At 45.6% G+C, this 21,803-nt stretch overlaps 6 protein-coding genes across 8 annotated transcripts, besides 3 other annotated features; 3 read left to right on the plus strand and 3 right to left on the minus strand.

Moving 5' to 3' along the window:
- The first annotated feature begins 5,191 nt into the window (after positions 1–5,191).
- Positions 5,192–5,212: a microsatellite.
- Positions 5,213–6,719: 1,507 nt separating this feature from the next.
- Positions 6,720–8,438, plus strand: TSTA_114510 (2-dehydropantoate 2-reductase family protein, putative). The gene is made up of 3 exons (XM_002481587.1): positions 6,720–6,945; positions 7,015–7,658; positions 7,724–8,438. Exons 1-3 carry the CDS (start codon positions 6,747–6,749, stop codon positions 7,916–7,918), a joined length of 1,038 nt encoding a protein of 345 aa, XP_002481632.1. The 5' UTR covers positions 6,720–6,746; the 3' UTR covers positions 7,919–8,438.
- TSTA_114520 (uncharacterized protein) lies at positions 7,741–9,008 on the minus strand. Of its 2 annotated transcripts, none has more exons than XM_002481588.1 (3): positions 8,762–9,008; positions 8,496–8,685; positions 7,741–8,438 (listed from the first exon to the last, which is right to left on the minus strand). In XM_002481588.1, exons 2-3 carry the CDS (start codon positions 8,521–8,523, stop codon positions 8,245–8,247), a joined length of 222 nt encoding a protein of 73 aa, XP_002481633.1. In that variant the 5' UTR covers positions 8,524–8,685; positions 8,762–9,008; the 3' UTR covers positions 7,741–8,244. The 2 variants fall into 2 exon arrangements, with proteins under 2 accessions (XP_002481633.1, XP_002481634.1); XM_002481589.1 differs by having other exon boundaries at positions 8,758–9,008.
- A 752-nt stretch (positions 9,009–9,760) lies between these two features.
- Positions 9,761–10,468: a mobile genetic element.
- On the plus strand, positions 10,010–10,744 carry TSTA_114530 (uncharacterized protein; the record flags this gene model as incomplete). The annotated part of the gene is made up of 2 exons (XM_002481590.1): positions 10,010–10,291; positions 10,322–10,744. The coding sequence occupies 2 exons, from the start codon at positions 10,010–10,012 to the stop codon at positions 10,592–10,594; spliced, it is 555 nt and encodes a 184-aa protein (XP_002481635.1). The 3' UTR covers positions 10,595–10,744.
- On the minus strand, positions 10,511–13,631 carry TSTA_114540 (ABC iron exporter Atm1, putative). 2 transcript variants are annotated; one of them, XM_002481591.1, is made up of 7 exons: positions 12,978–13,631; positions 12,870–12,929; positions 12,703–12,817; positions 12,381–12,649; positions 11,277–12,323; positions 11,002–11,218; positions 10,511–10,940 (listed from the first exon to the last, which is right to left on the minus strand). In XM_002481591.1, the coding sequence occupies exons 1-7, from the start codon at positions 13,335–13,337 to the stop codon at positions 10,825–10,827; spliced, it is 2,184 nt and encodes a 727-aa protein (XP_002481636.1). In that variant the 5' UTR covers positions 13,338–13,631; the 3' UTR covers positions 10,511–10,824. The 2 variants fall into 2 exon arrangements, with proteins under 2 accessions (XP_002481636.1, XP_002481637.1); XM_002481592.1 differs by lacking the exons at positions 10,511–10,940; positions 11,002–11,218 and having other exon boundaries at positions 11,254–12,323.
- Positions 13,632–13,675: 44 nt separating this feature from the next.
- Positions 13,676–15,540, plus strand: TSTA_114550 (mitochondrial protein Fmp26, putative). The gene is made up of 7 exons (XM_002481593.1): positions 13,676–13,986; positions 14,042–14,160; positions 14,221–14,292; positions 14,345–14,515; positions 14,568–14,686; positions 14,737–14,953; positions 15,009–15,540. The coding sequence occupies exons 1-7, from the start codon at positions 13,794–13,796 to the stop codon at positions 15,363–15,365; spliced, it is 1,248 nt and encodes a 415-aa protein (XP_002481638.1). The 5' UTR covers positions 13,676–13,793; the 3' UTR covers positions 15,366–15,540.
- A 49-nt stretch (positions 15,541–15,589) lies between these two features.
- On the minus strand, positions 15,590–18,026 carry TSTA_114560 (SprT family metallopeptidase, putative; the record flags this gene model as incomplete). The annotated part of the gene is made up of 2 exons (XM_002481594.1): positions 15,590–16,939; positions 16,993–18,026. 2 exons carry the CDS (start codon positions 18,024–18,026, stop codon positions 15,862–15,864), a joined length of 2,112 nt encoding a protein of 703 aa, XP_002481639.1. The 3' UTR covers positions 15,590–15,861.
- Positions 18,027–19,128: 1,102 nt separating this feature from the next.
- Positions 19,129–19,155: a microsatellite.
- Positions 19,156–21,803: the final 2,648 nt, after the last annotated feature.

A 21,803-nucleotide genomic window follows, 5' to 3' on the forward strand; every position in this document is an offset into this window, starting at 1 on the left:
ACGTCAAAAGCAAAGGTGATGGCAGTTGAAAACTCCGACTATGTTCTAGGCAGAAATACGATCAATGTAGAGTCGATCATGCCGTCAGGGCTTCACCTCGAATGACAGATCCTATCCAAATGTCGCTTAGGTGCTGTCGTCCTAATACTTCCCGCATAGAATTGGAATCAAAAGAGACGCATTCATAGATAGATGACTTGGTAGACTCGGTTGCCGTCGGCCCCGCATCAACCTTATGGCTGCCTGGCCGATTTGACGCGGAGTACTCTGTAATCCGTAGACAAAAGTAGTAAGAATGTTAGATAGATTTCTGAACACGTTTACCGATTTGACATTCTTTCAACTATCTTGTTCTAGGGTCTGACAGACTGGAAAACGGAGATCCCTCGTCCGGGACCGATCCTATTTTAGCGCCTAGATCTCCAGGCATCGATCTCGTCTCCACACCGAGTCACATTCCACTTTGCCTTCATTTTGTGTTCTATTTCTGTCGACTCGATCTTTTTTTTTGTTCTTTTTTCATCATGTGAGGACAGAGTCTCTGAAACATACATAGTATAATGAGCCAAAGAATGAACAGTCCGCAGTTTTCATATGAAAATAAGTGGAGCAAGCGGCTCAAGGCTCCTTTTTGCGGGACAATTAGCCCTATCTCTACCCTAAGGCTCAATTGACTACTGACGAACTTGAGTCACAAAATGATCTAAAAATGCGCCTACCCTGCAGTAGCCTGAGTCACATCTGACGTCGAAGTGGCCATTTAGCAGTTATTTTTGTCTCTTTTGTGCATAATGAAAAAAGTGTGTGCATTTAACGTCACTTACATACATGCAAAATTCTGAGTCATCTCGAAGCAAAGGGAAAAAGCAAAATGTGAAACTATATCGATTGACAGACAATGACGAGTATTAAGATTTTCTCTGAAGATGTGTTATTCCTTCATGAAGAAATCAATGCATCAAAAATCAGGTCTATAAAGGAACAGTAAGCAGCAACAGTCACCACGATAGAAGCAACGGCAAAAAGAAAAGTCAAATACATGCAACAGTATAAAAGCACAAGTATGGTATATAGTACACGGTGATATATATCACTCAACCAATTACCCAGAATACTAGAAGCCAAGAAGCCAATCTAGTTCTGGATACCTGGCTGTCTGGTATCTCACCTGAAAAAAAGCAAATCCCAAACAATGCCATCAGAAAATGCAATCCAAAACATGCCCAATCCCAAACATCGCTCAATAAACATAAAAAACTGTGTTCGCTTAAAAAGATCAATCATGCCGAAAGAGGAAACAAGGAATAGTCATCAAGTGTCTTCAACAAGGACGGCAGCTCGCGCAGGCCCGGTGATCACACATAATACAGGCTGGCTGGGTGTCAAACATCTTCGGTCCATCGTTGCATTGGCAGCAGTAGTATGTAGTTGGACGACCGTTGATCAATCCACTATGTTGAAAGATGTCCGCAATTGAAGGGTTCTCAAGCGAGAACAGGTGGCCAGTTTCGCGGGACGGTATAGGTGTCTGAGAAGGCATCAATGCCAATGATGCCCTTCCATATTGTTCCTGCGCGAGATTCAACGACCCTAATGATGGGGTACTGGTGTAGGTATTTGCGCTCAGACTGGTAGCTCCGAACAATTCAGGGTAAGGATGGACCACATCTCCTGCTTGCATTTGATAGTTGTAGCGGTTTGATATTTTCTCGGTTGGGCAATTGTAGCAACGTGGGCTATGACAGGCCGGGCAGGAAGAGTCGAGTAAGACGTTTAATGGGCCATTTCTGCAATTGCAGCAGTACCAGACAGTTGTGGAAGGCATGTTTGATTGAGGTCTGTTGTTGTTTATAGAATCTTGTAGATGGGGAGTTGCTTCCGACTTTGGTGGCTTGAGATGGAAGATGTTTTGTGTTATGTGAGTAGAAAAGTTTCTGCAGAGATTGAAGGATTTTCATGAATATTTATACACAGATACATACAACACAAAACGAAATGAAACATCTTATATTCAAGCATCGCCTGACAAGATCCGCAGTGAAGCGTCAATTCAACAGGCAGAAACCCATGTCTCAGAAGGAATACTGTACATGAATGGTATTTTCCAGACCGCGGTCTTCAGAAGCGGTGTTACTGAGAAGTTAAGGCATAATAGCACCAGGGCGACCCAGTATAACTAGGCAGTCAACATGGTAAAAAGCCCTGAGGCAGAATCGGTCTCAATAGATCCAATCAGGGGTAGGAGGAGGATAGCCACAAGTTCCACGCCGGAGCTGGATAATATGTACAATAGAGTTAGGTGTAGTTCTAGCTATGTAGTTATCAAAATCCGCCTGATTAGCCCTAAAAGGATCTAGCTGTCGTTGCCTGGAAGCCCCAGGCATAGAGGTGGATAGAAATGGTCACGATTCATCGCTCTCATTGGTTGGGGTTTGGGTTGGTAACGGTACGGGTACAGCGGGTTATACTCCCCGAGCCCACCGTTCGACACTTACTGCCAGGGCCCAGCTTCACTTTTTGAATAATTACTCGTGTCTTCAGTCGGGGATATTTGGCATATTGAGGCATTTCTCTATGGCTCAATCACTTTTTGCAACGACGGGTTTTCCTAGGTAGTATGGGAATGTCGTTGCCATTTCTATCCCTGCTCATACGCAGCTCCATGCGGCTCTTATGACCCTGGGCGTCATAGTACATACAATACGTACTACGTAATACAATACACTACGGTAATTTAGTGTTGAATTTCAAGCACCAATCGGAAACGGATGATATCAAATATGAAGATGCAAAAATACTACTAATCAGACTGGAGAATGAGTTTGAATGAAGAACAGAGAATGTAAATCAAGAAACATATTGCCCGAAGATAAGTTCGCTTCGGAGTTCTCCGCCTCCATATGATATTGAACTTCAATCGATGCATCTTATTGTAAATGGTAGGCCAGATGTAATCAGGGCAAGATACAGGATATCGAATCACAAATGAAATCGTAACAAAGCTGCGCACAATAATTGAGTTATATCTATTACACTAATTGTCAATCCATGTATCTAATATGCCAGGCCAGCCCTACTAATCGAGCCGGGGTGGAGGGGACGAATTGGACCCTGTGGCGCAGCGATTAGCAAGATATGGTACTATGACTACTTCGTATAAGAAGCAAAAACAAAGGGGAAACAATCCCATTCTCACCCCAAACTCTACTTTGACGTCGTTATCTCGGGCGTTGTCTGCGGGACCCGGAATGGAAGTGAAGCTCTGGGCGCTGCGCCCGGGAAATAACTCAAATGGCTCAGCCACCTATAGCTTAAAATCGATCATTTGATACTCAATATTTCAGAATATATCTCATCATCAAATTACCAAGCAAACATCGATTATACTGGTCGGGCAATGGGCATCAATAGTGCCAGAACCGCTCCGCTGGAAATCGCCGAATTAGGAAAGGCAGGTCTATTGCCTATTCGGAAGCGCTTCATCTCATCCCAAACAACGCCATTCAGAGGTAGCAGTCTATACCGACTTACCTGAGGTATCAGACGAAATATCTCATCTTTTCTCCTGTTCTCTGATCTTATTCGTCTCGTCTATCCGGTAAACCCTCGTAGTACCACTACGATCGACCACAGAGAGCCGTTCTCAGCGGGGTAGATACCCAGGCCCCGTCCCAATGCATGGCTGTGAACTTCCAAGAGAAATAGTAGATTATAGTTCCACATTGAATACGCTACATAGAGATGATGATTCGTCCGCGGATACCGTTTGCCGGCTTCAGAGAATGATTGCAGACTGCAGTAGTCTTATGATTTTACCTTGAATATTCAGTTGAGAATTAATATCGCGCAAATGAGGCAATTGTTTGTATCTACACTTGGCAGGTGACCAAAATGACGTTGAGGCGGCGGGCGCGAACGGGGGATTAGGGCTTAGATCTAGGGTTATGTAGGTACCCTGGGGTTGCCCCATGCCAACAATACCTAGGTATGGACTGGACTTTCTTTTAGCATGGAGACTATAGTAGTGAGTCATTGGATTTGTTTTCCCTTTTGCAAGGCTCTCTCTTATTTTCACCGTAGGCGCAGGGTTAACCTACCTTGGGATCTGATGAGGAACTTTATTAGTCCTTGGTCATAATAGGTGACTTTGCTGAAGTCTAGATTTTATTTTTTTTTCTTTCTCTTTCTTGGGAAATCGGCGAATATGATAAAAGCCAAAAACGTAGTCTACAGACTCGAACAAATCATCTTTGCTGCTCGGCAAGTAACAGTTCGTGCCGTTGAAATTAGATCTAGCCAAAGAACATCAAGCAATGAACATTTTGTCTTTCTCTTTCTTCGCAGCCACATTTCTTTTTATGAACCTTGAACTTTTCTGCCCAATGTGTGGAACATTCTTGTAATCATTTACAGAATATTATAATGTTCCTGGCCGTTGAATGCATACTACATACATCGGAGCGTTCGATGAGGCTCTTCCAAGTTTACTGTATGCCGAGCCCTAGCACTGCCCCTGTATAAACTACGACAAGATCTTACTATGTGATGACTCACCTGGGCACACTTGCATCGTTACTTTTGAGTATTTATCGTACATAAGCCCTTATCGCGGTGTCTCGGAGGTCGCCGATAAGACTTTTCATTCAGACGCTCTGGAAAGATGGTCATGTGTAGATCGGCATCAACATTGATAATGACTAAAATACATGCATACAAACTAAGAAAAAGGAGAAATCATAACCTGCAGAACACAAGAAACCCATGTGAAATCCAACTCCATAGCTCCACCGCTAATCCCAAATCTAATCCCAAATCTAATCCCGAAATCTTCGAACCACAATATATTACAGGGACATTATCAATGTTGAGACCGATTAAGTGAAAGAGCCTTGAGAAAGCAAACGCGCACAGTAACCTAGCCCTCCCCCAAGGTTTTTTCGGAACTAGGCCCTCAATTCCATGGTGCTAGAATTGAGGATCAAGATTTGATCCGGACACGAAAAGAGACCTTGGGGAGGTCAGAGCCTAGGCTCATCGAGGCACATAGTGCTTCTCGACTCGACAAAGGCTGCAACGCTGATGTCCACATTCCTGGCAATGAACTTGCCATGCTGAATAGGGCCCGTCAAGGCACTGAGAGCAGTACCATTTGACTTCCACCTGTACGGGTTGGCCTTTGGGAGCGTCTGGCATGATGATGATGATGATGATGCGGAGAGCTGTTTTTTTGCGTTACCTCGGTATCTGGCTGTCTTCGTCCTCGAGGTCCGGGAAGGCGTATATAGAAGATCGAAAGGCCGTCCTAATCAAACATGCGTTAGTCTTCGTGAGAACAATCCATGGTGACTTGGTAGAACCGAGATACCTGACGAGGATATAGTGTAAGAGATATATAGAAAGAAAGAAGATTCTTTCCGACAGTGTTATATCTCACTACAGCGCTGGCTGAAAGAGAGAAAGTAATGGCGAAAGTAGATGGTTTCTCTTACCTTCATCCTCACTTGTGGCCCAGGGGCTTTAAATATACATCCCATCTCCATCACAGGGCGTCTCTACCGTGTAGTAGTACATCATGGCAGTGCTGAATATCCAGGGCAAATGTGAGCCCCGGCGGTGGTGATTTTGGCAAGCTATACCTTCAGAGACGACAGCTTTACGAGGGCGCACATGGTATAAACCGCAGTAAGCCCCAGGCGAATTTCAGAGAGGAGTATGACCAGTAATGTAATCTTGGTGACGATTGGTCACTCCAAACCGGAGAGGCGGAATTGAGGTCAGGTCAATTTCGGGGCTGGTACGGGCTCGCTGAATTCTGACTACCGCAACCCATCACAGCCATAGCGGTGACGGATCCAGTAACGGTAGATCCCAGCTGATACTTTCAGGTTTTCAACTTGCACGACGAGTGGAAATGAGACTTATCTCCGCGAGACAAGCCTCAAATGAAGTATTTCGTCCATGTCGTACGGAATGCTATGCTCAAAAGCGAGAAAATCGCCAGGGCGTTCTCCGGGCAAGGCTCAACTACCTAAGTAGGGAGCAAAAACGACTGGACGGAGGGCCGGTGAGAGAGTACGCAGTGGTATTGACAACATTTTCGGACGTTCGCCGGTGCTGTACCCAGGTGGGGAAAGAATAATGATGGGGAGGCGATGCGACATTTCGAAGAAAAGGATTTCGGAAGGAGACTGAGGGTCGTTACCACGGGCATCAATCATCTTTTATAATCGGTGAGTAACAGCCTCATTTTTTCAGCACAAAATCTGTGCAAGCTTGTTTGCAACTTCGTGCGGCACACACGGCATATGGCCAATCTTCATGACAGAGAGGACAAATAGAATATGCCCCGGTTGTCATGTTACCAGCAGTGCAATTGCAATTCTTAGCGCCTGGAGAGCATTCGAAAGCATACAAAGTCGGATTTCGAAGGCAAGGCTGGGAGGTCTGGCTCAGCTAATACCCCGCACCTGGACAAAATGTGCAGCCTTTCGAGGAGACCAAGCCTAATTCGAGTATTATATAAGCTCTGAGTGCGCCTGAGCATCAGATAATGTCCGATGTCGTAAAATCATCTCTTCATACCCCAGTCCGATGAGTCTCTTAAAATCGAAAAGTTAGATGAGTTGAGGAGGTTGGAGAAAAATGGAGGAGATTGCGGGGAAAAACTACCCTCAGAGATAAGACGGAGCCGCCAACCCACCTAGATTTCAAGCCAGACTGACCATAACACAAGCATTAGGGCAGACATGGCTAATCAAACGAGATCCGAGGTCCTTCTTGTTGGCTGCGGTGGTGTTGGGGCATTGTGTGCATACAACCTTGAAGTTGGCACACAGGCCAACGTAACCGCCGTGCTGAGATCCAATTATGATGCCGTTGATAAGAACGGTTTCAGCATTTCCTCCATTGAGCATGGCGAGGTGACTGGCTGGAGGCCTAGTAAAAGTGAGCCTCTTACCCCCTTGCGTCGTGCTTGATTCGTTCCGCTCAGTAACCGGTAATCAATGGGTGTAGTTACACGGACAATCTCTGGGAACGGTAAGCCCTTTGATTTCATCGTGGTCACCACGAAAAACATCCCGGACCAGCCTCCGGCAATTGCAGAAGTGATTTCTCCCGCTGTTACACATGGACATACGATCATTGTGCTGTTGCAAAACGGCATCAATATTGAGCGGCCGTTATTCAAGGCGTTTCCCGATAATATTGTCCTCTCTGGCGTCTCTATGATCAGTGCAACTGAGACGGAACCCGGAAAAGTAAGGCAAGATGACCCTGACATCTTGATTATCAGTCCATTCCATAATCCTCGCATTTCTATGGAACGTGAATCGGCAGCCGCGCAAAGTTTTGTTGATTTGTACAGCGCTTCGGGAAAGGCATCGTGCAAGTTAGAGCCGGATGTTGGTACTATCCGCTGGCGTAAACTGATTTATAACGCTTGTTACAACTCCATTTGCGCCATTCTCGATATGGATACGACCACAATTCGTTACGCAAAGCATCCCGTGAACGATTTGGTCAGGCCTGCCATGTGGGAGATTTGGCACATTGCTAAGGCTACTGGTCACCCTCTTCCGGCGGATATAGTGGAAGAGATGGTTGACATCGATACGTGGTCCTTCTTCAAGCCAAGCATGGCACAAGATACGAGCAAGGTAAAGCTAAACAATATATGATCAAATGCCGCGATGAGTACAGCACTAACGCCTCATTGATTCAGGGTAATTTTACTGAATATGAGAACATCGTGGGCGAGCCTTTGCGTGAGGCTCAACGAGTCAATGTCCCAGCACCCACACTCACAGTGATTTACGGTATATTGAAAGCTCTTCAGTGGAAAGTACGAGCCCAAAATGGTTTGATAAAAGTTCCCCTTGAAAGACCTCAATCCCTATCTCTATTAGAAGATAGCTAGATACAGCCGTGATATTGAAATGTCCAAGATTGTTCATGTCAATAGAAATATGTGCATTGAAATGTAAACAAGATCCAAATCAACTTGTTTATATGTCGCGAAGAAAAAGACATCACCGTGAATATGATGCACCAAACAATATAAATATGCAGAGAAACCCGAAAGACTGAAAAAAAGTCATGTACTCTGCGGTTCCATAACATCTCAGAAAACTTTCGGCCAAGGCAAAATCCGCCGAAGCGGTCATGTAATGATAACAATCATCTCGTCGAAGAGAAATCGTGTCGGAAGAGTATATTTGTGACGTGAATCATAATAAAATGTATTTATCGGGAATCGGAACTGGTAGATCGACCCCAGGTTGGTCGCCAGTGGCCGCCTGTCGAGTTCTTGGAGACAGCGGGGGATGTTAGGCCATTGGTGTATACGTATTCGCCGTCAACATATTGGGCATCTCCGTAAAATGTGGAACGATTCTTGCGTCGTGTGTATCGCTGTTCAAGGCGATAAAGCTCAAGCTCTGTATTCAATGTTAGTATGAGAGATAGCCTTTAATATGGTTAGAAGATAGACTTACTACTCTGGAGTTTTTCGATGAAACCCATATTGTCAATATAAATATATTCACTTGGTATTCGAGGACTGAAGGATAGGTCCACAGCCTATATAATCAGCGGTCTAGTATGTCACGTTGCCACGGCTTATTGGAAAAATGTCTATGGTTGGACGGGCAATGAACCGGTCTATCCGAAGCAGGGTACGCAGTGCTGTAAACAGTGAGCCCATATTAGCTAAGAGCATCACACATGACTGAATAATATGAAACGAGATCAACATACGTACTAAAATATCGCAGAAATGACGTGGTATTCTGATACAGAGACTGTTCTGGAAAAGCGAGATATACGCAGTAGCAATCCAGAGGAGTATGTATTTATCAGCCGGGAATCAAGCCAGAAAAGAACGGAGTATGATTAAATAAGGATTGAAAATGGTCAAAAGACGCTGGCTAGTAGATATTCGATTTGCAGTTTGTATAAGGAGTGTGGATAAGATATAAGAGTGTCGATATAGAAGAGAAGAAGAGGGCAAGGAAGTGAGAGAGGGAGAAAACCAGACGGGAACGTGCCCAGTGGAAAGGTGCCATCAGGGGGGCCCGTTGTGGGGAAACCGCGTGCTCCAGGCGGTCTAGTCCCTCTAGCGTCTTCCTCTTAATTATTTTCATGCTTCTTATTGATCCGATATCCTCGCTGAGTCCACTCAACAACTCTCCCACGAGGCAGATGCAGAGCCTCGATCAGCGTACAGCTCTGGAGTCTGGAAGAAGATTACGAATGCACTCAGCAAGATCGAATAAATTGTAAAGGGAAGTTGTCTACCATCACCACAGAAACGGGAATCTATAGCGAAGGTTTCAATAGTAGAGAACTTAGCTGAGCGATAAGACCAAGCGGTTAGGTGCATTTCTCACAGGCGGTTTACTCAGTTAGTGATCCATTTCAGGCATACAGCCTTTTGTGGCGCGAGTTTCCGCCCATTGCTTTGGCAGCTTTGACCACAGACCTGTGCTAATATGCGCCACTAGTGCAGTTTCATCGCGAATAATTACTAGGTCATAAGGTTTCGGACTCTTGAAGGATTCGTTGAGTTGAGCATTGAACATTGAACGAACCTGTTGACTGCATGGACAAAGTATGTACGTATGTAGTAAATCGTAGTAAATATTGAAATATTCAGGGGTTAATATTCGTGCTACATCCGTGGATCTCCCTCCGGCATGGATTAACTATGTTCTGAGAATCATGTGACCTCCGTAAAGGGTTCAGCGCTCCTGTAGTTAGCTTAGATAACCACCAATAACAACAACTAACGTAATCCACAACTGCTGAATTTGACCGTACATGCACTGAGAATAATATTATTCCAGTCTGTATGCCTCCCCATTCCTCGCATCTTTTACAGCTTCTTGATGTTGGCTGCTTTGCTGTTTTAAAGCGACATTATGGACAGCTTGTTGAGCAGCGAATGAGGCTTGGATTCAATCATATTGATAAACTTGACTTTCTTACTGCATTCCCAAAGGCTCGTACGATGGCATACAAAGCTCAAGCTGTTCGGAATAGCTTTACAGCAACTGGATTAGTACCATTTAATCCAGATCGAGTTTATCAACAGCTTACTGTTCGATTGAAGACTCCAACACCCCCTCCAAGTCGATCAAGTGATACACAATCATCCTGCTTGCAAACCCCTCAAAACCCACGTCAATTTAAGCGCCAAATGACTACAATGAAGAAGAGAATAAGCTGGCATACAAGAAGTTCATCCGAGGCTATTGGTGAAGTGTTTACACGGGCATCAAAGGCTTATGAGGTGAGTATTAATAAGCTTACAATTGCACAGAAGGAACTCCATGATCTACGGGCTGCACATGAGAAGGAGAAGCAAAAACGCCAAAAATCTAAAAAGCAAATATCCCATGATCATGGAATTACCAGAGAGGAAGCTCAGGCACTTGTACAAGGTCAGATTGAGGCATCTCAAGCTGTTACTACTGCTCCAGCCGAGCCTGAGCTCCCAGTCTCTCATCCACCTGTACGACGTCAATTTCGCTGCAGTGGTTGCGGTATTGAAGGACATAAAATAACCGGATGTCCTAATCGTACTAGGAGTTAATTCTTTTGTATATAATTTGTATGTGGTTAGAAATTGAGATTTGAGATCAATATTTTGTACGCGTTCGGGAAAAAGTGGTGGTTCGCTTGTGGATTACGTTAGTTAGTTAACACATCAACATCCGGAATCTGATCACGTGCTGAAAAGCCCTAACAGCCGATCTGCGACACCGCTAAAAATCCCACTTTTGCTCTATATACAGATCTATATGTACAACGTATTCATCTATATCACTTTTTCGACTGTGGCTGATCTGTTTTGGTCACATTTTCGGCTAGGTCAAACTCGGGATCGATTTCGAGGTTCTTCTCGAGATCTGCATCCTGGGCAAGAGACAATTCTTGGGCTACTCATATCATCAGTATTTTCGCTTTCGAAGAAACGTGAGAAAAAGTGAAATAGCTCACCATGCCACAACTCTGCATAGACACCCTTCAATTCAAGCAATTCCGCATGTGTGCCACTCTCAGCCACTCGGCCATCCTTGAGGACAAGAATCTGATCGCTATCATAGATAGTCCGCAGCCGGTGCGCAACAAACACACTTGTCCGTGCCTTTTCTTTGATGATACTATTGATATTTTGGAGAAGGGCCTGCTCGGTATATGTATCCAAAGCTGAAGTCTGTAGTGAACGACAGTCAGCAACTGCAGTAGTGACATACCCCTCATGCTGTACTCACCGCTTCGTCAAAGAAGAGCAGTGGCGGGTCTTTTAGAATCAGCCGCGACACCGCCAACCGTTGTTTTTCCCCTCCAGAAATCATCATTCCTCGCTCACCCACAGCTGTTTTATATCCGTCCGGCAACCTTTGAATGAGTTCGTGGACGTGCGCTCTCTGGGCAGCTTTCTGGACTTCTTCGCTGGTAGCATCTATCCGGCCATACCGGATATTGTGCTCAATTGTGTCGTTGAAGAGAGGCATATCTTGCGGCACAACACCAATGGATTTCCGTAGACTCTCCAACGTCACATCACGCACGTCCTGGCCGTCAATCAAAATCCGGCCTTCTTGAACATCGTAAAAGCGGAACAACAACCTGAGGATTGTGGACTTTCCGCAGCCACTGGGTCCGACGACTGCAAATTTTGCCCCAGCAGGAATCGTGAAAGTCGCATTCTTGAGAATGGGTCGGTCTGGATGATATCCAAAGGTCACATTTTCAAATCGAATTTCACCTCCTCGGGACAAGTCCAAGACTTTGGCATCTGGTCGCTCCTTAACAGTGACGTTGACCTTCTGAAGGTTGAATAAGGTCTCCATATCAAGTAAAGACTGTCTCAATTCACGATAGACGGAACCCAGGAAATTTAACGGAACTGATAACTGGAAGACTAATTGATTGACCATCACCAAGTCTCCTACTGTCAATTGTCCTGTTGCCACTCCATCCGCTGCCAAGTACATCATGGCAGCTAGGGCGCTGGAAAATATCATGTTTTGTCCCGAGTTCAAGAATGCCAGAGACGTAGTCACCTTTATAGATGCATCTTCGTATGCCTTGAGAGCTTTATCATAACGTGACACTTCGTACGCTTCGTTATTGAAGTATTTAACGGCTTCGTAGTTGATCAATGAATCGACAGCAACTGTAGCTCCTTTGTTATCTGCAGCATTAGCCTGTCTTCTGAACTTTGTTCGCCACGCTGTGGTTGTAATTGTGAACGCAGTGTATGCAACCATAGTGGCTGCTGTGATTGCTGCGAACCGAAATCCGTATTGATATGTCTAGAGTAGATTAGCTCACTGTCCATATCGATCCGCCAGAGAAAGAAGGCTGCTTACCAAAATACCACAAACCATCGAAATCTCCAATGCAGTGGGAAAGACATGGAACACCATAGACGTCAATAAGAAACTGATACCCTTGGTTCCGCGATCGATTGCTCTTGTGAGACCACCAGTTTGTCGGCTCAAGTGAAAGTTCAGGTCTAGTCGTAGAAGGTGATCGAAAACATTGCCCGCAACTTTTCGAATCGCTTTCTGCGCAACACTTGCAAATACAGCGTTTCTCAATTCTTGAAATACCGTGGCGCCAATTCTCGTAACTCCATCTACGGATGCATGTTTAATCAACCGCCCACTCCTCAAAGACCTCAAAACTTACAGGCTATTATCATTGACCCTGCCACTGTCCATGCCGTGCCACCCACAGCTGCGAAATCGATGTTCATCGAGTCGACAATATTTTTGAAATAGAAAGGAACTTCGACGTTGAGAACCTGCCAACGTATCAGAATCTTAGTGAAGCTGCAATAGAAGCGACTTCTTTACCTTTGCTCCAATCAACAGTGTGAGAGCTGTCCCAACTCGCAACTTAGTTCCCCAATCACCCTGCGCAAGCTTAGTCAAATACCACCGCGCATAGAGATAAAGCCATACCTTCGGCCACAAGTACTTTGCCAAATCCTTCATAATGGCCCAGTCTGCCTTTCGCTGTTCTTTGTTTGTAGCTGCGCTTGTGTTGAGAATATCTTCCGACTTCTTTTTCGGAGTTGATTTGGTCTCCGCGAGCAATTTCTGTACGCCTGGCGCATCGTCCTTTTTCGTAATCTGAGGAGCTATTTCAGTTGTCTTCGATTGCAACGAAGAACTAGCTGTGGTTTTCTGGTTATCTCGTAGCGAGCGACTCGTAGTTAAGATTCGCAGTTGGTTTTGACTGTTCACGCGAGCGACTCCATAAAGGCCTTGCGATCGCTGCGGCAGTCGCGCGCAAGACGACCTGACGGCTCTAGCGAACATCGTGTTGGTCAGTCCAACTTGATGTCTTTCCGACTTTAGAATCTGAGAAAGAATCCTTGAATGTCTCCGGAGGTAGCGGTTCGCGATTGCGCAATTACAGGCGCCAGTGGCATATTACGTACTCCGCATTCGGCGATTAGAGGATGCTGAGGTTATTGCAGGAAGTGTCAAGTTTGTCGGCAGTGACCATATTCCAAAGAGTTATTGTGATTTCGATTTTTAAAAAAAAAAAGAAACTGAACAATAAGTAGGGAAAAATAGCGAAAAAGTGGTTGTTCTAACTTCTAGATCGAATGAAGTCCCGCAATGAATTTCCGCTCGCCGGAGCTTTCCTCAACGGACCGGTTTTAGCGCGTCAACACCAAAAAGTTCAAACTGACGTAGGGCTCAGAAGAAAAAGCCGTCCTCGCCATCGCTTCGATTTCTTCTTATCACACCCATGCTTCTGCTATTGCCATGCGCCTTACTCTAGGGAAAGGTGCGACGGCCGTTTACAGGGCCAGGGCCGGAGTCAGTGTCTCATCGCCGCTCTATAGACGACATGGCGTGAGAAACGTCCAAATCAAGGCGGCGCCATTGGGGGAACCTACCATTGTCAATGGAGTGAATCTCCCCATCTCCAGCACGCCTAGCAGTGCCTCATCTGCCGGTATATCTCTTATCAATGCATTCAGGTTCATCTACTAACGAGCAGTCGCTGAAAGATGCCAAATTCCACGTTGTCGGCACCCCATATTCGATGCTTTCGGTTTCTTTATCCGCATCGCAGAACCTGTATACCCAAAGGGGCACGTTGGTGGGATTGAGCGGGAAAGCAGATAATGTATTGATACTTTGACTTATGAGTTCGATCTTGTGCTTTTACTGATGTGTGTTCTGCCAGGTAATATCAACACTAAGCGTCCTCGAGCCGTCCCGAAGAGCAATTGTCGGAATACCATTCCTATACCAAAAGGTGATCAACGTCCTGCGGATCCAATGCACTTTGGATTGCTGACTAGGATTAGATCTCATCTCCGAGTCCCATCAAGGCCTTGGTATCGGTCCGATCACCGGTTACATCTTTTGCCGTGGTACACCTAGATGGAACAGTGGACTGGATGGTGGCTCAACGACGAGCATTGCTTGCATGGACAGGACATTCGTTGAAAATCAAGCCCAGGATCAATACAAATCTGGTATGCGCTTATGCCTCATAGTGGATTTTCAATTCTGACATGTCCGGTGCAGAGCGTAACGAATTGGGGCAGCTCTGAAGTTACAGGTCGAGGACTCCTGGCTCTCGTTGGGAGGGGTCAAGTATACTCAGTTGAGCTGAAGGCTGGAGAGCAATATATAGCTCACCCAAGGTATGGCTGGACTGTCCCTATAAATTGGATACGGCAACTAACCTATCCAGCAATATTGTCGCATACACGTTATCATCCACGCGGCCTCAACCATATCGTTTCAAGTCAACCACATTACGCTTCCAGATCCCGGGTCTACAGATCCCTGAACTTCTACTAAAATCACGATATGTTCGCGACTTGACAGCATCCGACACCTGGAAGGCTTCTATGAAGTTAATCCATAATTTTCGCACATGGGCCCGAAGGACAATCTGGGGTGATAGGGTATGCTTTTCAATCGTCCGAACAAGCATAATGGAACTAATGAGACTGCCACTAGCTTTTTCTTCAATTCAACGGCCCCGCAACTCTTCTCATCCAGTCTCGCGGAGCGCGTGTACGAGATATCATGAGCGATAAGGAAGTCAACGAAATAGCCGACACACCCACCGGAGCCACCCTCGACGCCATCAACAAACTCGAAGCTAGAACTAGTCCTTCCACAAACGAAAATGATAAAATCGACTATCAACGCGCTGCTGAAGAAGCCGTATCTCAAGCTCCAGGGCCGTCCAGAACAGTCGAGGGATTGACGCAGGAAATCAAAGGTGTTAGTCAAACCATCGCCACGATCCGCGACGGTAAAGTTGAATTCGAGAAGCTCAAGCAACAGAATGCAGAAATTGCTAGAAAATGATTATACTAGTTTATGCCTGTGTCTTTTTCTTGCTGATGTTATGTCCTTGCTGAATCATGTTCCATTTGTTTCTGTTCTGGTTATCCTCACATACAGATAGACTCAGTTACGCAGTAGCTTACAGGATAACGATGTACAATATCTATTGATTGAAGATAGCCTTAGGCTTTAAATATACGTGATGAGGCTCCTAAGAATAAGGTTTTAGACTGCTTGCTGAACGTGTAACGCGTAATGATCATCAAGATTGTGGATGCTAAAATAGACTTTCAATAATTTCATTCAAGAAGGCTGTTCTCACGACGTTCATTGACATGTAGAAACATCACCCTGATAATATCAACCAAGAAGAGATATTCACATCATGATAATAGAAAAAGAAAAGGAAACAAGTAGTTACTCAGACATACTCCAGATCTCATGCAGAAATACTCCATAAAAGAAAAGACACAATCCAATTGTTCATTCACCACAACATGGATAACCAACATGACCATCAACCAAGGTGAGCACTCCCAAGACTTTCCAACATGTTATCAAAGTTCTCTTCACCAAGTACACCATTCTGATTGATTTCGGTGTTGCTGACAGGCGTATTTTTCTTTGCTGAAGCGTTTCGTGGCTTGGGCTGAGTTTGCAGCAATGGACCTTTGCAATGTCCACATCTCACTCTGCTTGGATCAATGCTCTTGGAATGTCTTCCATACTGATAACCGCAGTCAGTGCAGATCCAGCGATATTTGTAGTCAATTTCGTATGTGTGGTGCGTGGTCACTTCGATGGGGTACCGTTTGTAAACGGGGTGCTGTTTCATTGCCTCGACGCATTTGCGACCCCATTCTTTGAAGCTTGGACCGTGAGGTTGGTGACGAACTCCCGAGATCACATTGTTGGCAAGGTGGCAGTATTCGTGCGCCATAGTGTTGAGGAGTCGAAACTCATCGTCAATGATATGCTCTGCAAGCTCAATTAAGGCGTGGTGAACGAAGGTGAATCTTCCATCTGGCTTTCGAATTGTTACCACCTTCCAAGTCGCGCGTCCTGCAGTGCGGCGTAGGGTTTTCTTCCACTCAATCTTGATTCCTCCTGTAGGCTGGGCGAGTTCGTTAACTCGACCTCCTGTAGTGGCCATGTCAAGTTCAAGTAAGAAATTCATAGCAAGTGAGGTTTTCTTGTCATTGAACTCTTTCTTGCGAGCAGCCGCTGTCTTCTTTTCAGCAAGTTCTGCCTTCTTAAGAGCCGTTTTGCTAAGACTCTTGGCAGGGGTGTCGACGCTTGAGGCTTTTCCCATGGTCACGCTGTCAGCGTCTGTGCTGAAACTACCCTTGTCGTTCAGGGCAAGGACACGCTCCAGAGCCTTGCTTTTGGTCTTTGGCTTAGGGGGTGACCACTGATCATTCCAGGCGTTGGTGAGTTCCTGACTCCAGAACGCATCAGAGCTCTGACGATGAGGTGATGGTGGTATTCTGGGTGTCATTTTGGACGGGGACAGCCGTGTGTCCTTCGAAGGGCTGCACGGGGGAGTCTCCATTTTGTTGACTTGTTGCTTCCTCGTTGATCCAGGACTTGATGAGCTAGAATCGAGTTAGAGAACATCCCTCCCTTTTTTCATGATAGATAGCCTTACATAGAGTTGATGCTCTCACGAAGTGGGCTTCTTTTGGGTTTGAGATACTTTGTGGGTTCACTTTCTGTGTCGAGTCCCTCGTTGGGAAGTAAGTGTGTGAAGGGAGAAGAGAAATGAAGAGAAATTTGTTCGTTGTGCAAAGACTTCTGTGGCGGTGTTGCTGTGGAGGCTGGTGAGTGAATTTCGTTTGAGATGTGAAGTCTTTGTGTTTGTGAACTTATGCTAGAGGTTCGAGGTTTTCGTCCCCTTATAAGCCTTCTTCGAGATGGCTTTGGTGTGGGGGGTTTGACTTCCTCGTCCTCGTCCTCTTCAAGTCCATCATCAAAGTAGCTCAAGTCTTCATTGTCACTGACGATGAAATCATCGAGCGAGTTATACCCATCTGAGTCGTCACTCACTTCTACCTCGGATTCATCTGACTCTTCTTTCCGTCTTGTCTCTCTATACTGCATGAAGCTGGCTTCTGGTGGCTCCGAGTCAAATCTTCTTCCACTTCCTACGCCGTTACCTGCTCCTGAGTTTGCATCTTCGTGCAACCCAGTATCCTCTCCTCCATCTTCTTCTTCGTCATCACCTTCCTCCTCAGAATCGTCAGGATCCTCTTCAGCTTCATTGTCAAAAAAGAGGTTCTCCTTGTCTGAACTTTCTTCTTCCTCTGAATCGCTACCAAATCGTGACCTTCTTGACGAAGAACCGCTACTGTCCTGAGATGCGCGCTTCGACAAGCCAGAAGTAATTGAGTTTGTATGTGTGAGCTTCAACGGCGCCATAGGCTTTTTTTTGTTCGCATGCTGAGGTTCAATAAACGGATCGGCGCTTCTCTCCTCGTCGTTGTCTGACTGCTCTTCGTCTTCGAAGATCTTGAATTCCGAAACCCCATTGTTCTTTTTGGTTTGTTGCTTGGACCTTGGCTTTAAAGGTGACCATGTAGTGGTTCTAGTGAATGACGAGGATGGTGATGCTGGCTTTGCGGGACTGGGACTCGGACGTCCATGGCGGACGACGGTTGGGTTAGATGTGTTTAATCGTGCCATATTGTAGGCAAGATAATATGCGGTTGATAAGAACTGTGACTATCATGCCACACACACACAAAACATGTGCGCATTTGATATACGTTGACCAAGCAATTGGTATGTTATATCGAAGCAATTGATTCTGTGTTGCGGATGATCCAGGAAAGTACGTCGACAATTTGTGTTTATGTGCTGCCGTTGGCGGGACAACGTCGCTTTGGCAGGCAAGCGATAACCGGAGTCTGATAACAAGATACACCAATTAATTCATGGATCCGACGACAATCTTCAATATTTAGGGTGCCAATAGGTCTAATTATCGGTCGAATCAATGTCCACATCGTCGACAAACCCTAATTCCATCTAAAGGCCGATTCTTCACCGGATTATGCCATCATCGTTGGTTTACTGTTCCTGACCACACCTCTACTGGTGTGATATAGAGAGAGAGAGAGAGATATATATATATATACCATATACAGGAATATTTCTGGACAGCGAAATCTGAGATACCTAGGTATCAGTTGATCCATGTATCTAGAATCTTGTAGCTTGAGATGCATATCGCAAGAAACAGAATATCCATCAATTGATACAAATTGGCAACTGTATTCATCACCATGAATGGATAGCTCTACCCCCAGCGTGCCAGGCTTGTAAGGAGCCTCACGAGACAGTGAAGCATGTACTCTTTGAGTGCCGAGGACATCGAACAGGACGGAGAACTCTATATCGAGCTCTCCAGAAAGCCGGAGTGCCGCTGCCTACAACGGCCGAGGAAAGTCCCGAGGCTAGGCTGTTCGCAGAACCTAGAACGACCCAGGGGCTGCTGCAATTCGTGACTGAAGCCAACCTATTTAATGATAAGGAGCGGACAGCCAGAGAGGCTGAGTCTAGTGATGCGTGGGGATGGGATATGTTGGAAGAAGGTGGCCTAGGTGTCACATTGGAGGAATAGGAATAAGGGCACGCTAGTCAGGATTTGTACCTACGGAAGGCGAGATAGTGATTTTTTTGAATTTTGCATGTATGATTCTGATAGGGGTGAGCCTTTAGGGTCTCACCAAGGCTTCTAGTGGTCTGTCATAGCCTATAGCGCTGGGTATGGACAATAAACATGAATAATAATAATAATAATAATAATAATGGATAACTCTACCATGCGATGTACCTTACAGACTACAACCATGGACGCTGCTTATCGATAGAGCAGATAAGCTTCCGTGATCTCTTGGCAACCTTGGAAGTAACGCCTAAAGAGCAAAATCTTCACCCGCCTCGATGATCTGGCTATGGAGTTCGGGGACATGAGAAATGATTTCAAATCGTCATACGTGCCACACATCAAATGCGACTGCGGCGGATTCAATTGCCGAGTAGAATTGACCACTAGCTTGTTTCAGACCTGGAAAGCAGCGAATGAGATTAAGTGTAGGCCGTATGTGCGAGCCCCTTTTCGCACATGTAACAGCTGTCATCGATATTTATTATGGCCCGTTACAGAGACCGGACATAGTATGCCGGACATGCGGACGAAAGCAGCGCCCAAGTCCGTACTTAAATTGAGAGTTCAAGATCCATCTCCATTCTGACAAGCTACTAGCGAGCCCTTGTACTCCGTAGTTCTGGCTTATTCCAGATGGCAGATGAAATAGGACCAATAAGACGCATGATAAGTGTATCAAAACTGTATCGTACGGCTAGTGGAAATTAGAGCAAGCCACAGAAGCGGACCGGTGGCGATCCAGAGGGCTTAATTCCGACAATTCAAGTTTTTAGCTTTTCTGTATGGAAAATAGCAGGGTCAAGAAGATGTAGAAACAAGGAACGATATGTGCTATGACGATTGACGGTAAGTCTTTTTTTTTTTTAACTCGTCTATCTTACTTACCTGTCCTAAGTGATCACTGCGTGTTTATCATTTGACAGGAGCTATCGATAGATACTTGTCAAGAAAGGTGGCTTAGCCCGTGGATAAGATCTTAATGCATAAGATATTGCATTAATTTATGATCCTGGTTCGGTGATTAGCACGGAGGACATGCAGCCGAATGCCACGAAATTATCTGATGGGGGGATTGCCATGAAGACGATCTCAAAAATCTCTGAGCTGGCAAATTCTGAGAGCAGTAGAGTAAGATAGACTATATATATATAAAGAAGCAAAGCATTGTTCTCGACAAAAGAGATTCGATTGGCCAATCGGAGGGTATTCATTCCATGGAACATCTCAGCGGGTCTTGGCGGTTGGTTTTGCTATGTTGTCTGTGTCCCCTTCATACCGACCAGTGAGCGTTGCAATTGTCGGATACCATCGTTGACCCGGCTGCAAGCTCAAATTCTTGATCTCCAAACATATGGAACTGAAATACTCTTTTTCGACTTCTTTTTTTCTGTGCTGGCGATAGAATGGATGACTATGAGGCTTTGCGCGTAAGTACATAGTACATCTAATACGTAGTACGTCCTTGCCACTGTGGGCCGTGTCTCAGGGGCTTTGCTACTTTCGGGGTAAACATGATACGGCCTGTGGTAACGTATCATAACTCCGCTGGCCACTCACGGCGTCAGCCGGAAGTCGCGGAGGGGATCTTATCAGCAATGTGACTCGCTGATTGGTTGAGATGACACGCTTACCCCTGTTCCGTTCCCCACTGTCCAGTTATCCTCTCGTCTCGACCTGTAAGATAGCGGTATTCGATACACAACAGCCAGGACCCACTTTCATTGTCCAGCCAGTAATCGGGTGTTACTCTTGTCCTCCATACCTGATGAATCATCGCGAGTTGCGATCTGTGCGTGGTCGTAACCTGATCATTGACCTGTTCTGTTTGCAGAGAGTTTAATTGCCACAGCAATCTTAGGACGAACAGTGTAACTTACATACACGTACGCACCTCGACTAGTAATGAGACCGATGAGCCCAAAATAGCCACGAGCCCCTCCCACTTTCCCTGGCCAGAACTCACAGTGTGCTCCTGCCAGCACCAACAATTTGTGCCTGCCCTGCGACTGGCTCCGCCCCCCCTTCCCCTGCCCTGTCTGCAGCAAGTCCTCTCAGTAAGCAGAACCCTGCTTTCTGAACTATCCAAGACTCTCTCTCTCTCGCTCCTTTCTTTTCGCTCACTTTCCTAGTTGCATCGCTACCTTACACTCTTTTTCATCCATCCATCCATTTTTTTTTTTTTGCTGCTGAGTCCACAACTTTTCGTTCGTCTCGCCATCCCCGTCCTTGCCTTTTTCTTCACCACCTGGTGGGAGAAAAAGACAGCCAAGGAGAGGATCATTGGGCGAACCGTAGGTTCCTGCATCTGTTGCACCTTCAACTCGCCCATCGACGACGCGCTGGCGACGTTACTGAAAGCTGTCACTGAGCCTGTTCTTTCGAAAAAAAAAAGACATAACAAAACAAAGCAAAGAACAATCATTCGTTCACCATCCCGACGACTCCCTGTCAAACGATAATTAATAGTTATCTGTTCAATCGTTGATAAATTTATTCGGTCGTGACAACCAAGGACAACTCAGGTTTCATCACGCCATTTTGCGAGCATTCGTCACCTGGCTGTGACCGACTTTTCATCTTCCTCTTCGTTATCCAGCCATATGAGACTTTAATTGGTTCGACTAGTCTGTATATTCAACGAGCATTTGTGACCGGTTTCATGGGCTGTTTATAAGGTACGTTTGTTGATCGATCGCTCAGGGTGTCACGGCGTGGACGGTGAAACTTGATAAGAATCTTACGTAGCTGACGGTGTACTTGGACAGGACTATTTTGTCATTGCATTATAA

Source organism: Talaromyces stipitatus, genomic scaffold (assembly GCF_000003125.1).
Source record: "Talaromyces stipitatus ATCC 10500 scf_1105507295555 genomic scaffold, whole genome shotgun sequence".
Lineage (NCBI taxonomy): Eukaryota > Fungi > Ascomycota > Eurotiomycetes > Eurotiales > Trichocomaceae > Talaromyces > Talaromyces stipitatus.